This window comes from Fundulus heteroclitus, chromosome 17, assembly GCF_011125445.2.
Source record: "Fundulus heteroclitus isolate FHET01 chromosome 17, MU-UCD_Fhet_4.1, whole genome shotgun sequence".
In the NCBI taxonomy this organism is placed as follows: domain Eukaryota; kingdom Metazoa; phylum Chordata; class Actinopteri; order Cyprinodontiformes; family Fundulidae; genus Fundulus; species Fundulus heteroclitus.
The window spans coordinates 16,005,163-16,018,066 of record NC_046377.1 but is presented as its reverse complement, the minus strand read 5'-3'; the positions used below and the strand labels follow the sequence as shown (position 1 = coordinate 16,018,066).

The following is a 12,904-nucleotide window of genomic DNA, read 5'->3' as shown; positions in this document are numbered from 1 at the left end:
AAATCCATCATCCTGCAGAGCTCCACAGCAGAGACTAAAGGATCTGTCCATTGGACCACAATAGGCTGTACATTCCATAGGAATGGGCTTTATGGAAGAGTGGCCAAAAAAAAGGGCATTACTTAGAGTTAAAACTAAGAAAGCACATTTTGGATTTTTCAAAAAGCATTTTTCAGCAGCAGCAACTTGGAAACTGGTCCGGGTCAAGGGAAAGATGGATGGTGGTAAACACAGAGATGTCCTTGAGCAAAACCTGTCAGGCTGCCTATGATTCACACCCCAGTTACAGACTATTTCCCCCACTTCCCTCTGGCAGGAGGCTGCGGTCCATCAGGACCACAACCTCACGCCACAAGAACAGTTTTTTCCCATCTGCTACCGGCCTTATGAACAAGGCCAAGAGCCGCCTGTGAAACTGGACACTGTCTCTCTCCCCTGTTCAGGACTTACAAGCTTCTGCGTTACATTGACACACAGAGTGTATACAGCATCTGTGTATATATCCTTTGCTTCTTATTTTACTGTATTCTTATTTTTTGTCTGCACCATCAATACCAAGTCAAATTCCTTGTAAGTGCAAACCTACTTGGCGATTAAACTTGATTCTGATTCTGATATTAGACTTGGAGAATGGCCTGAAGCATCATGCTAAAGCAACACTCTGGATTAAAGGGAAGCATTTAAATGTGTTGGACTGGCCTAGTTAAAGTCCAGACCGCAATCCTATTGTGAATCTGTGAAAATGTGTCGTGATGTGTTTAAAAAATTTGATTTCTAAACAAACAACCCAAATGTGACAAACTGAGATATAATAACATAAAACGCTGATTTAAAGAGGGGTTTCTGTTTTCTTTTCTTTAATTTGTGAAGTTCAAATACACAACTGGTCATCACACAGATTTTTGAAGCTGACTTACAAAAATTTAAGGAAAAATACCTCATTCTCAAAAAATAAAATAAATAAATGAAGACTTACAGTAATTTGTCATTTTTTATTTTCTCTTTTTTCAGATCCTGAGTGTTGGCTAAGGCTCTGTTCGGATCAGCACCACCAGGTATGAAATATTGCACAAATATGAAAAACCAGACAGGAAAATCATAGTGGCACAATGCGGAGAGGTATAAAAAGGCAAAATTTCACATAAGGCATATGGCATATTTGAGGAATAGCTGTGCATTAAATCAGCATTGATCAACTTCAGTATTAATATGTTTACCGCATCAACAGAGGATTTGTGATGCGGTAATGCGGATTTTTTCAGACACCTTCTAAAATCACATTTCATGTCCACCAATTTCACCAATATTTTTTCTTTGGCATCATCAGCACAAAACACAACCAAAAAAACAAACAATTTGCAGTTGGTATCTGTACTAAGCGGATCAATAGACTAGAGCTCCTTGGATCGTCCATTCAAACACCTATTCTGTCAAGCTAGGTTATTTTAATGCATGATTCTCAGGCAGCATTCATGCATTCACTTGTAAACAGCATTGATATAATATTGCATCAAGCCATCATCTATGTAAACATCATTAACATTTCTATTACAGATGACAGAGCCATCACTAATGAAACACAGGATTAAAAACCCACACACACCCAAAACGAAGGCACTAACACAGTATTGTACAATTCGCTGGCCTCTGAGTGAGCGACTCCTTCCTCGACGCTCACACCAGCACTCGTCGGATCTTGCGCTTGCGCTTGGTTATCTGGTTTATCTGAGTCATGGCTGCAATGAAAGCAAACATTTATGTTAAATAGTGTTTTTTGAACTTTAGATTGCTTTGATTCACCGGAGGCAAAGTTCTCTCATTGCACTGATTTGTCAAACAAAGCCAACCTCTAAAGTCCAGCTTGTAGGTTTGTCCCTGTACTTTGAACATCATGGAGTCGGTGGGGTTTTGCTGGTACTTCCTCTCAATCTCGTCACTTGTTACCGAGCACTCGGTCGAAGAGCCAGACTGTTGGGGGGAAAAAAAGGTAAATTTTGCAATCCAGCGGAAAACAAAGTCAAATTTAGCCACGTTAACATGAACTCTACTGACCCTGAGTTTGAACTGATGCCAGGTTCCGCCGTTTCCTTCAAACTCCCACTGTGGTTTGGAGCCCAAAGAAAGCGCCTGGAGAGTCGGTGCCAGCTGAGCGGCTCTGAAATAATAAAATTAAAGTTTGGACTCAGTCACAGCAATTAAAAGAGAGATTTGTTGGGGGTTATGGCTATTAGTGCTAGCTTCTAGTTAGCTTAGCATAAAGACAAAGAAATAACACGCCTAGCTTAGCTTAAAAATAACAAAATCCTTTTGTCAAGTGAACAAATTGAGACACCCTAAAGCACGTGTCAAACTTAAGGCCCGCGGGCCGAATCCGACCCGTCAAGGCAATTTTATTTGGCCCTAAAGAGCCCAAAAAGTCATATCATGTCCTTAAGTAGAGGAATATATTCTTTTAGATTGTATAAAGTGGCTAAAACTGTGCCTCCTGTAGCAAATGTTGATTTTTTTTTTTTAAACTGTGTAGTAACAACATCCTGCCACTAAATATCAGTTTTCCCACAACGCATTAAAACAACCCAGAAACGTCCAAAAGGAGAAAAAGTGATGCAGGATGTTGAGTTTAAAGTAACTCAACCTATTATAAACTTTTTTTTTCATGATGCCAAGGTGGCCCAATATGGAAGTAAGTGACACCCCTTCCCTAAAGCATTCTGTGCATATTTGGACATATGGGTGTTGATTTTAAAAAATGTATTCAACTGATAATAAAACTGTTTTGCAAACTGTAATTAAGAAAATCTGGTGAGGAATCAATAGAACTCATCCACATTAGTTCCCACTTACAGTGGCTAAAAAAAATCAGACATAGGTGTACTATTGTTATGGCACCCTTAACATTTTTCCAGAAAAAAAAACATTTCTCCCAGAAAATTGTATTGCAATTTCACATTGTCTTACACACATAATTTCAGGCAAAGCACTAAAAATGGGCTGGACAAAGTTATTGCCATCTTCAATTTAATAATTGGTTGCGTTGGAAAAATAAACTGAAGTCAATTGCTTCCTACAAACATCAACGAGCTTCTTACACCTCTCAGCTGGAGTTTTGGACCGCTCTTCTTCTGCTAACCGCTCTAGGTCTCTCATTTTTGAAGATTCCCTTATCTTAGCAGCAAATTTAAGATCTCTCTGCAGGTGTTCAATGGGATTTTGAGCCAGACTCATTGCTGACCCCTTAGGAACTCTGCAGCACTTTGTTTCCATCTATTTCTGGGGGCTTTTTGATGTATGTTTGGGGCAGTGTGCGAAATACCTGTCAATATTTGGGGGGGTCCCCATCTCCCGATTGTTGCGCAATAATGATGTAAATTTTCTCAATATGCAGTAGGCCTATAACATTACAATGTCAAAGTCAAAGTTAGCTTTAATGTCAATTCTTCACATTCACCAGACATACGAGGATTTTCTCATTCACCAACAGTGAAACAGATAAAGTGCACAGGCACAACAGATAAGATCAGTTCCTAATACTAAAATTTAAACATTTTTAGTATTAATTGTTGTCAACGTTACGTTATTCTTCTGTTTGGCGCGCACATTCCTAATTTGCATCCGCGAATAGGATTGGCTGGCTCCACTTGACATAAAAAAGAACATATTTCCCCCTGGGATCATTAAAGTATGTCTGATTTTAATTCTGATATTTGTGAATAAATGTTTTGAATTTTAAATACTGGACATGTTGAGCTTAAAAAATTTTAGTGACCATTAGTGACAAAAAATATTAGATTTTTTGATTTTTTGACACAATTTAAGACCCCCTTTAAATTTTGCTTTTGAGGCTTTGAGGGGGTCTCATGGGTTAATTGGGGGGGGTCGAGCCCCCCGGACCCCCCCATATTTCGCACTCTGGTTTGGGGTCATTGTCCCATTACATAGGACTCATACCCATCTTTCTGACTCTAGGATCTACATCGTGACCAAAAATCCCTTTGGTAATCTTCAGATTTAATGACGCCTTGCATGCAGCAACACAACCACAAAACATCTTTGTACCTCCACCATACTTGCTGGTAAATACTGTGTTCTTCTCGTCTTTGTAGGCCTCATTCTGTTTTCGGTCAAATTTACCGGACAACTCTGTCTTGTTCTTATCTGTCCACAAGACATTTTTCCAGAAGCATTTTTGCTCACTCGTGAATATTTTCACCAGATGCAATCTACCTTTTATTCTCTGTGTCACCGGTGAGGGCATCCTGAGTCTCCTGCCACAGAATTTCATTTTCCATTAAAAAGCATCGAGATCTCTGGAGATGGACTTAGAGATTGTTAATAATTTTTTGACAACATTGGTTTTCAAGTCCTCAGAAAGTTCTCCTATTCTCTTTCTGTCCTGCAAGCTTAAGGTGGCACACAATGCAAGGCTGAATTGACTCTTTTTTCTCCTTTTTATCTAGTTTCAGGTGTGATTTTTATGATGCCAACACCCATTACTTGCCACAAGTGGGTTTTAATGAGCCTCCCCATGCTTGAATTTTTTCCCCCAGAATTCCAAAGGTGGCAGTAATTTTGTCAGGTACATATTAAAAATTTGTGATAAATGATGCCAAATTTGGCTTTTTTTTTCTCTGCTTCTTGCTGTTGTTCCAATACACACAAAATATATAAACAGGTGTAATTGTAACAGTTTTCTGGGAGAAATGCTTTAATTTTCTGGTAAAACTTTGGGCATGCCAACAATTTTGGCCACAACTGTGTAGCCGGTGCCCATTATTAGGAAACCCTACTTAATTCTGGGTGTTGAAGGAGGTTTGCCGTGTTTAAACATCTAACTTTTAGTTTGCTTTTCTCCTGGCTGTTGACAGCCAAAACAATAGGGAAGATCTAAAGAGCTGTCAGATGATGTTAATATGAAGGTTGTGGCAGCTTATGGCTCTAGTTGGAGCTTTTAATAGTTTTTGAAAAGATTTAAAATAAGAAGATAGTTGGCAAATGCTGTACATTCAAAGAAAAAAGAAAAAGGCCCAACATAGCTACGTCTGTTCATCCCAAGAAAACACAGTAAGATGCTAAAAGAAGTCTCTAAAAAGTCTTAAATTTTATTGAATTCCCTGACCCACAGGAAACTCTTGCAACTGTGACTGTGAAATTAATCCTTTTACAAGCAGATAGATTGTTTGGTGTTAAAGTTTTTATTATTTCATGTTCTGCTAACTCCCTTAGTTAGAACTTAGGGAAACATACAGAAAAGCAATAACAGCCCACAGTTTCCGCAGTAGTAAAAGTAATATTGTCACCTTCTGCCCCTTACAATATCATTTTGGCATCTTTAAAATGCTCTGAATTTTATTTAGGTGATGCTGACTAACAGTACTGTGCACTTTAGGCCATGGATTCTACTTTTATGGGTTTAACACAACATCTTTTAGGAATATCACGCAGAACAAAACTCGACATTTGGACGCAAATTAATTGCTGCTAATCACTATGAGGGATTTCAGAGCAGAGGAAGCGCCATCTGAGCTGCGTCTAAACTTACCCTTGTTGTTTTCTGAACTCTGGTCGCCGTGTGACTTTCCTCTTTTTAGTTTTCCCCACCTGTTGCATTTCTAACAAAGACAAAAAAAAAGAATGCGTGACGTGCAGTAAAATGTAACGAATGCGGTTCCTCCAGTCGGAGCTGTGTACATAAAGAGACCTTCTCATAAAGCCGTGTGAGGGCACGTCACCTGGGAACTTGATCTCGAAGTTCTCCCCTCCAACGGTGAAAGTATAAGAGCCGTTCGGGTTGCTCTGGAACTTGCTCTCTATGTCGGCGCTTTTTACCGGACTTTGACTGCCCTTCGACGTCTGTCCAACACGCAACAGACGTGACAAATAAGTCCCCGCTCCTACTTACTGTGCCGGATTTAAACAAAAAAACAAAGACACAGCAGCCAGCTACCTTCTCTCCGTACTTCATCCACTTCCGATTCAAGGTGCAGTACCAGACCCACACGGTGTTGCCATCATCCAGGCGCCTCACTCTCAGGTTCTTCTTTTCACACACTTTCATCCTTTTGAAATCTATATTCACCGCCCTGCAGGACAGTAAGCTCACTTTTACCTTGTGGCTCAATTCCATATTTTTAACAAATCTTATCGAAAAGTTAAATAGAGGAAGGTGCGTGTATAAATTAACTTTTACCCAAAGGGTGTGTTGTAGATTTTGATGCTTTTACTGTGGGGCAGCGAGTACTGGGCCTCAATAACATGATCGTTATCGACGTCCTTCCAACCCTTTCCATCGTTTATCTGCCACTGGTAGGGTCGACCGTCGGTAAGCTGGGGGTCTGATTGGAAAGCAGGCATAAATTTAACTTGTATAGTGTGAGTAACTAATGTTTAATAAAACAGGTGATATTTATGTGAGGAAAATGGCTGAACTAAGAGCAGTCAATAGCCAAAATCAAAGTTAATCCAGCTGCTTACTGCTTGCTGCTGGTTGGTCTTGGGTTCTGCTGGTCGCTCCAGCTGATCTCCTTCCTCCCACGCTGTGATTTAGTTTACAATTTGACCCGTAGCGGCAGCTTCCTTTTAGAAAATACTTGCAGACGTGCAGGTAGGAGCAGCTGGCCCCGTCCTTACATCTGCCCTGGTTGTAATATTTGCAGAGATGCTTTGAGTAAATCTGGAAGGGAAACGTAGACTTTAAAGATGAAGGGTGTAGACTGGGTTTAGTTGATCTTCCGTGGCTCCATGTGTGGTTGTGTTTGGAAACTGACCTGACAGTCATCTTCTGAGTCTGACTCCTGCTCACTTTCTGGACCATCGCTGATTTCTGATCCGCTGTCAGAGTTGGTTTCCTTGTCAGACTCTGAAAAATATTAGATTTGTACTTTCTCAGACCTCAGACTACACTCTTATCTTTTTATAGCAGGATTATCCATGCTTTTTCCAATTGTGGTCATGAGAGGGTTAACTATAGGTCTAATAAAAAAAACCCAAGTATGTTATATTGGAAATTTAGACCCCAGCAGGACATATAGGGCATCATTTTGAAGTAAAGGAAAACAGAAGGATGTTTTTCAAAAATTATTTACAAATAAAAATACAGAAATTGCGCCCTGAAATTGGGTTCCATCTCCTTTATTCTGATACCCCTAAATAAAATCTTGCTGCCTTTAGAAGTCCTCAAATAAGTAAATCAGTAAAGTCCAGGCAAGGAGAGCATTAATTAGAAAAGCAGAGAAGGAGACTAACTCTGGGGGAGCTGCAGATATCCACATCTCAGTTGTTAAAATCTGTCAAGGGGACATGTATAACTTGCACACCCCTCAAATCTATATGGAAAAGTGTCAAGAATAAATACATAAATAAATAAAAACTACAGTATTTCTCAGGAAAACAGAGGCCATTTACCCTAAATACAGTTTTCGTTTCCAGGAAATGGTGCTCTATTTATAGTTATACATAATTCTGAAAATGAGGGAACACTGTTGTTGTACCTTTGAAATTAGACAACTAGTTTGGCTCTGATTTAAGTTCCATCATAGTGTGATTCTATTTTAAAATTTTATTATAAGTATACTACCAAATAATTTAGATATATTTTCCACAACAGCACATGATCACATCTAATGCCTCCACATTGGTCTATATTTAGGACAATCTGTAAATGTAAAATGTAAATCCCTCAGCATAACGACGTTGACATTTCCGCCCCCTGCTGGTGAACTCGTGCAGTGCATTTTCTTCCCATCTTCAGCTCGGTAACTAATAAAAACGAAGTTATAAGATTTAAAAAAATCTCTGAGTGTTATTTTTTCTTAATAAATGAGAGATTAAAAGAAACTCAAAATGTTACAATGTCAGGTTACATGTATAAATACGTGTATAGGTGTTCTAGCAACTGGCCGAAGAAGAAACGAAACTTAAAACTCCAATTTGTCAAACTGCATGATTTTACGAATCTGCGGCCGAGATTTTAAACGTATTTTGTATCCAATCTTTATTCAAATATGACATAAAACACAATCGCGTTGACTTAACTTGATTTAAAAGAATATGTCACACTATAATATTGGCTTGAAACAAATAAGGAAATAAATGTAGTGGAAGAAACGGCTAAACCCGTATACATTACAGACATTACTGTCAATTATGTAGGAAATGTTCCATAAATACAAGAGCAGAGAACAGACGGGAAACCAGCTTACCACAAGCGGACGCCATCGCGTTTAAAACTATACTTTCGTTTTCATAATAAACGAACCGGCAGCTACAGGAGTAAACCTTCCATAAATACACCACACCCAGTATACTGCACTGTACGTTCTATTTAGACAAACAGGCCTACTTATTTTCAATATTTATTTAGCAATGATGAAGAAAAAAAAAATGAAGAATCATACAAATAAATAAATAAAAATAAATGTAAATTTGTCCCGGGTTGAGTAAGGATGTGGAATGGGTAACAGTACAATAATTAATTAAACATCATTGCAAACATCAGACCTTTTAGGCAGAAGGTTAATATTTCAAAAGTCTATATTTTCTCAACATAAAGCCTTTGAAACCACCAGTAGGTAATTCAATGTGAGAAGAACATTCCAAAGTAGATCTCGTGACAGACATACTATTTACTGAATAGTCATTTGACCTCCAAACATCAGGTAAAACAATGAAGCTTGTGTACAAGAAGTTTATATGAATGTCTCATTTAGTTTGTCCCAAAATAATGCTTGTAGAAACGATAAGTGGAGTAGCCAAAAAATAAAATAAAAATAAAATAAAATCATATACTGCAGTAAAAACAAAATCTTAAGCTACTCTTATTGGTACAATTTTTATTTGAAAAGTTGTGCGGTACGGATCAAATGTAACTAGTTTTACCTCCCACCTCAACAACTATCCTCAACTAATCTGTGGTTCACCACTAGGTGAGAACCGGAGCGTATTTAAATGACATTAAATCTGTTTATGTATGGCGACAGATGTGAAATGTTGTATTTAAAGATGGTGAACTACTTTAATTCTTTGTTGAGTAATTATCTTATTTAATTGACTGCTTGTGTTCGGATATGTCGTTTTCCGTTCATTTCGCCGATCTGTGCAACGAAATTTGTATGTAAAGCAGCGATTTCCGTCGTCGATAGGTGGCGATAGTGAGTCGGCTCTGCGGGTGTGTGTTTTTTTAAACTCACGAAGAAGAAAGTAGGGCCCTTCGGAAGGAGGAACAGCCGTTAACGACTCTCATCCTACGAAGGGCGCTTTGTTGATGAAGGAAATAATAATGGAAATAATTGCACAGCCAGATCACGCATACACCACCATGTGCGATCAGCTTAACGCGACGGAGTTCACATATAAAAGTAAGTGAAAGCGGTAAGGAGGGGTTTTAACAACGCTAATAACAGCGCGTTGACTTAGCTTAGGAAGAACCTAGCAAGGCTACTGCGTAGTGACGTATTAGATGGTGTACTTATTTATTTCAAAAAGTGACTATAGGTTACTTCCAAGGCTTTAAATCTCGCTTTTAACCAACTAGAATCATCTGGTGATGAGTTTAGCCTTTATGAACTGAGGAACATTAAAACAAGTTATGCGAGCTTTGCAGATAGTAATCAGTGACTTTAGCATGAGATGAGGATTAGATTTGGGCTCTGTAGCAAACAGGTGTGTTTCACACAGGCTTCTGGCTCAGTAGGGAAAGTCTGGAATTTGCTTCAAGTATTTTCCTGGTTTGGTTAAAAAAAGGAATAGAAAAAAAGGAATTTGGAAAAATGTTTTTTATTCCAGACTTAAGTATCTGTCCCACCTTGGAAATGTAGGATCCATCCATCCTCTTCTCTCTGTTTATCCATCCATCCATCCTCTTCTTTATGTTTTTCCATCCATCCATCCTCTAATCCTTGTTACTGTTATCTTTTCAGTGAGCAACAATGAAATACAAAACTTTGTGAAGTTGCGGGTTTCAAACAGTTATCTCTTCTCTGGATTGAGAAATAGCTCCAAGTGGGCATGGAGGTACGTATGACAAAAGATGTGCACAAATTCAAACAAACAATGTTTCAAAATCAGACATAAAATCCCATTTTATTTCAGTCAATACACACCACTCCTTTGATTGATTGATTGATTGATTGGTTGGTTGATTAATTAAAGTTGCATTTGGTTGCCGACTTAAAGGATGGGTTATGTACGGTAAAACTTTAGATTACGCTTAATGGTAAATGGTAAATGGACTGAACTTATATAGCTTAATGAACATTTAAGACCACTGCTTATTAATGTATGTCCGATACATAAAACTCTTTTTAACGAAAAGGTGCTGCAACTACAGTTATCGTAATAAGAAAGCACACCCTGATCTTTACCGGTTTCCAAAAATGTTTTGTGTTTTTTTTAAAGTCCAGTGTAGGAAACCAAAAGTTGATTCTACCGTTTTACAGTTTTTTAGATGAAGGTAAAAACCAACGTGGAAAGACTTTGTGTGAAAAACTAAGTACACCCCCAAGAGCAAGAACCTTTTCAGTCTTTAAAAGCTAAAGTTTTAACACTCTTGAATCCTCTTTTGTATAGCTTTTCAAACAACTTTTTATATAGATTTTCCTCTTTTGATTTTTGTCATATGTTTATCTGAAATCCATCCACGCAGAGTGTCACTCTTGGTAATCCACTGAAATAATCCAATTTTCAGGACCATCCTGAAACACATGGGCTTGCATCAGAGGATGAACCACCGTCAAGCCTCCAAAAAATGGGAAAACCTGAAGAAGAGATATAAGGTACAGGTTTGTTTACTTCAGTTGATTTAAAGGTTGTACCAATTTACCCCTTTTTTTTCTACCTTTTGTCATCTTTACCCTCCCTAAGGAGCTGAAGAACCCTCCAGAAGGTGTGAAAGCGGTGCCTGAGTCGTGGCCTTTTTTCAACCTGATGGACGACGCCATGGAGGGTCGGCTGCAGGGCTCAGCCCCGATCCTCAAGGCCCTTCCCACTTACAGCAACAACAGTGATTTCCTACCAGCGCCTACCCCCAAAAGGAGGAAGCTTTCCAACATGGAGGTGTCGTCTGCTGCGGATGTGGCAGCAGGTAGGGCAGAAGTAGAGGTTCTGCTGAATGGAGATGAGGATGTGACTTCTGAAGCAGTCCTGGAGGAAATCATAGAGCTAAAGGACTTCGTTCAGGAGGCGGATATCGGCACTGATAGTGAGCCCCTGGGGTATAAAAGCGAGCAGGTGTCATTGCAAAGAAAGAGAACGGATCGGAATATAATCGCTCTGAACCGGGAAGGGGCACTGGTGGAGAGGGAGCGGGCAGTGATGGAGAGGGAGCGGGCGGTGATGGAGAGGGAGAAGGGGGTGATGGAGAGGGAGAGAGGGGTGATGGAGAGAGAGAGGCTGATGCTGGAGAAGGATAGAGATGCTCTGCAGAGCGAGAGGCTGGCTCTGGAAAAAGAAAAAGCGAGGTTGCAGAGCCTTTTTGCTCCGAAAGACAGAACGGAGGAGGTGGCAGAAGACGACAGCAAGGCGGTCTCGGACGCAGAGGATAGAAAAGAGCGGTTTCTCTGTTTGCTGGAAAAACTTTCAGAGCATTTTTAAGAGAATCCTTTAATTACATCCAGCTTCACATTTTTGTCAAGGGTGAAGTTCTTTGGGAACTTTGGGTGACAGTGGGGTAAATGCATTACCTGACTCCGCCAGATAGATTTGCTCCGCATATCCATCTGGAAACCTTCCGTTGAAGTAATTTTGGGAAGGGGCGAAAATACTGGTTAGCTGATTGGCCTATGTTGGTGATAGACGGGCCAAATGAACCAATCAGATTCGTCGTCGCTCGTAACAGAGCGACGACGAAAACACAACCACAAGCCAAGCTACTCTTGCTGCTGCAGGTAAAGGCTCGTTAGCTCAGCAGAGAAATACTCTGTAATTCCGATAAAACTTGCTCGATAGCCACGCTAACGCTAGTTTCATCGGCTGAAGCCGCCATGTTCTTTAGACTGAACTGACGCGCTTCCCGTTGCGTCACACCTCAACCCGCCTCAAAGCCAACGCTGATTGGACGTTCGTTTGGTGAACGGCTCCAAATTTTCTTCAACGGAGAGTATCCAGACTGATCTGCGAGTGAAACCTTGAAAGCTCGCGAGATCAGGATGGTCTCACGAGGCTAGTAAATGCACTGAACTTGTGTTCCGACATGTAAAATTCAGCTGGTTGAATACTTTTGCAAATCGCTTTATTGTAAATGGAATCCCACCACACACGATTGTATGAATTATTTACAGAACTGTCACCTTTCAGCTGCTCCCCTATTCAGGGGTCGCCTTTGCAAATCAGTGCTGACTGTGTTATATGCAAGGCTACGCGCTTGGTGGTCGAGCCTTGCATTTCACACAGAATGCAGGCAGTTCTTATGTTGATTTTTCTATATTGTATTCTCATAGAAATCCAGATCCACAATCTTAAAAGTTGTCAATAAAAAATAAACACATTGAGACACATCTTGATTGTAGAGGTCTTTAAATCGACTTTATTCTCTTGTGGTTATTCCATACAGGGCACACAATGGCACGCTCTTGGTATTAATCTAAACCCGGTCCTTAACCAAAAAAAAAAACAAAACAAAACCCGAAACAACAACAAAAAAAAAAAACCCCAGGACCAACCCCTCAGCACCACCACCACCCTAACCTAACAACCATCTTTATTTAATCCACTCTAGACATTAGAGTTGTGAATCCGTGGCTATTGCGCACAGTTAAAACATGCCCTATTGAATCGAATATTAAAATGATTTGTGTAAAAAAAAAAAACAAAAACAAAAAAAAACAACTCTGAATATATTTATTTTTTATATTACAATAGAAACTTTACAACCAGAAGTTGTGGTTAGATGCATTTTGTTTATTAAGTTGCA

The 12,904-nt window shown here is 39.5% G+C and overlaps 2 protein-coding genes across 2 annotated transcripts; one reads left to right on the top strand and one right to left on the bottom strand.

The window, feature by feature from the left end:
• Positions 1-1,260: 1,260 nt before the first annotated feature.
• On the bottom strand, positions 1,261-8,279 carry si:ch211-244b2.4 (ZnF_C3H1 and WWE domain-containing protein). The gene is made up of 10 exons (XM_021320114.2): positions 8,199-8,279; positions 6,765-6,856; positions 6,472-6,670; positions 6,188-6,332; positions 5,945-6,080; positions 5,730-5,850; positions 5,540-5,609; positions 2,053-2,155; positions 1,848-1,968; positions 1,261-1,736 (listed from the first exon to the last, which is right to left on the bottom strand). The coding sequence occupies exons 1-10, from the start codon at positions 8,212-8,214 to the stop codon at positions 1,675-1,677; spliced, it is 1,065 nt and encodes a 354-aa protein (XP_021175789.2). The 5' UTR covers positions 8,215-8,279; the 3' UTR covers positions 1,261-1,674.
• A 902-nt stretch (positions 8,280-9,181) lies between these two features.
• si:dkeyp-38g8.5 (Myb_DNA-bind_4 and GAGA_bind domain-containing protein) lies at positions 9,182-12,800 on the top strand. Its single transcript, XM_036148930.1, has 5 exons — positions 9,182-9,353; positions 9,915-10,008; positions 10,682-10,769; positions 10,858-11,666; positions 12,162-12,800. Exons 1-4 carry the CDS (start codon positions 9,260-9,262, stop codon positions 11,584-11,586), a joined length of 1,005 nt encoding a protein of 334 aa, XP_036004823.1. The 5' UTR covers positions 9,182-9,259; the 3' UTR covers positions 11,587-11,666; positions 12,162-12,800.
• The last annotated feature ends 104 nt before the right edge of the window (positions 12,801-12,904 follow it).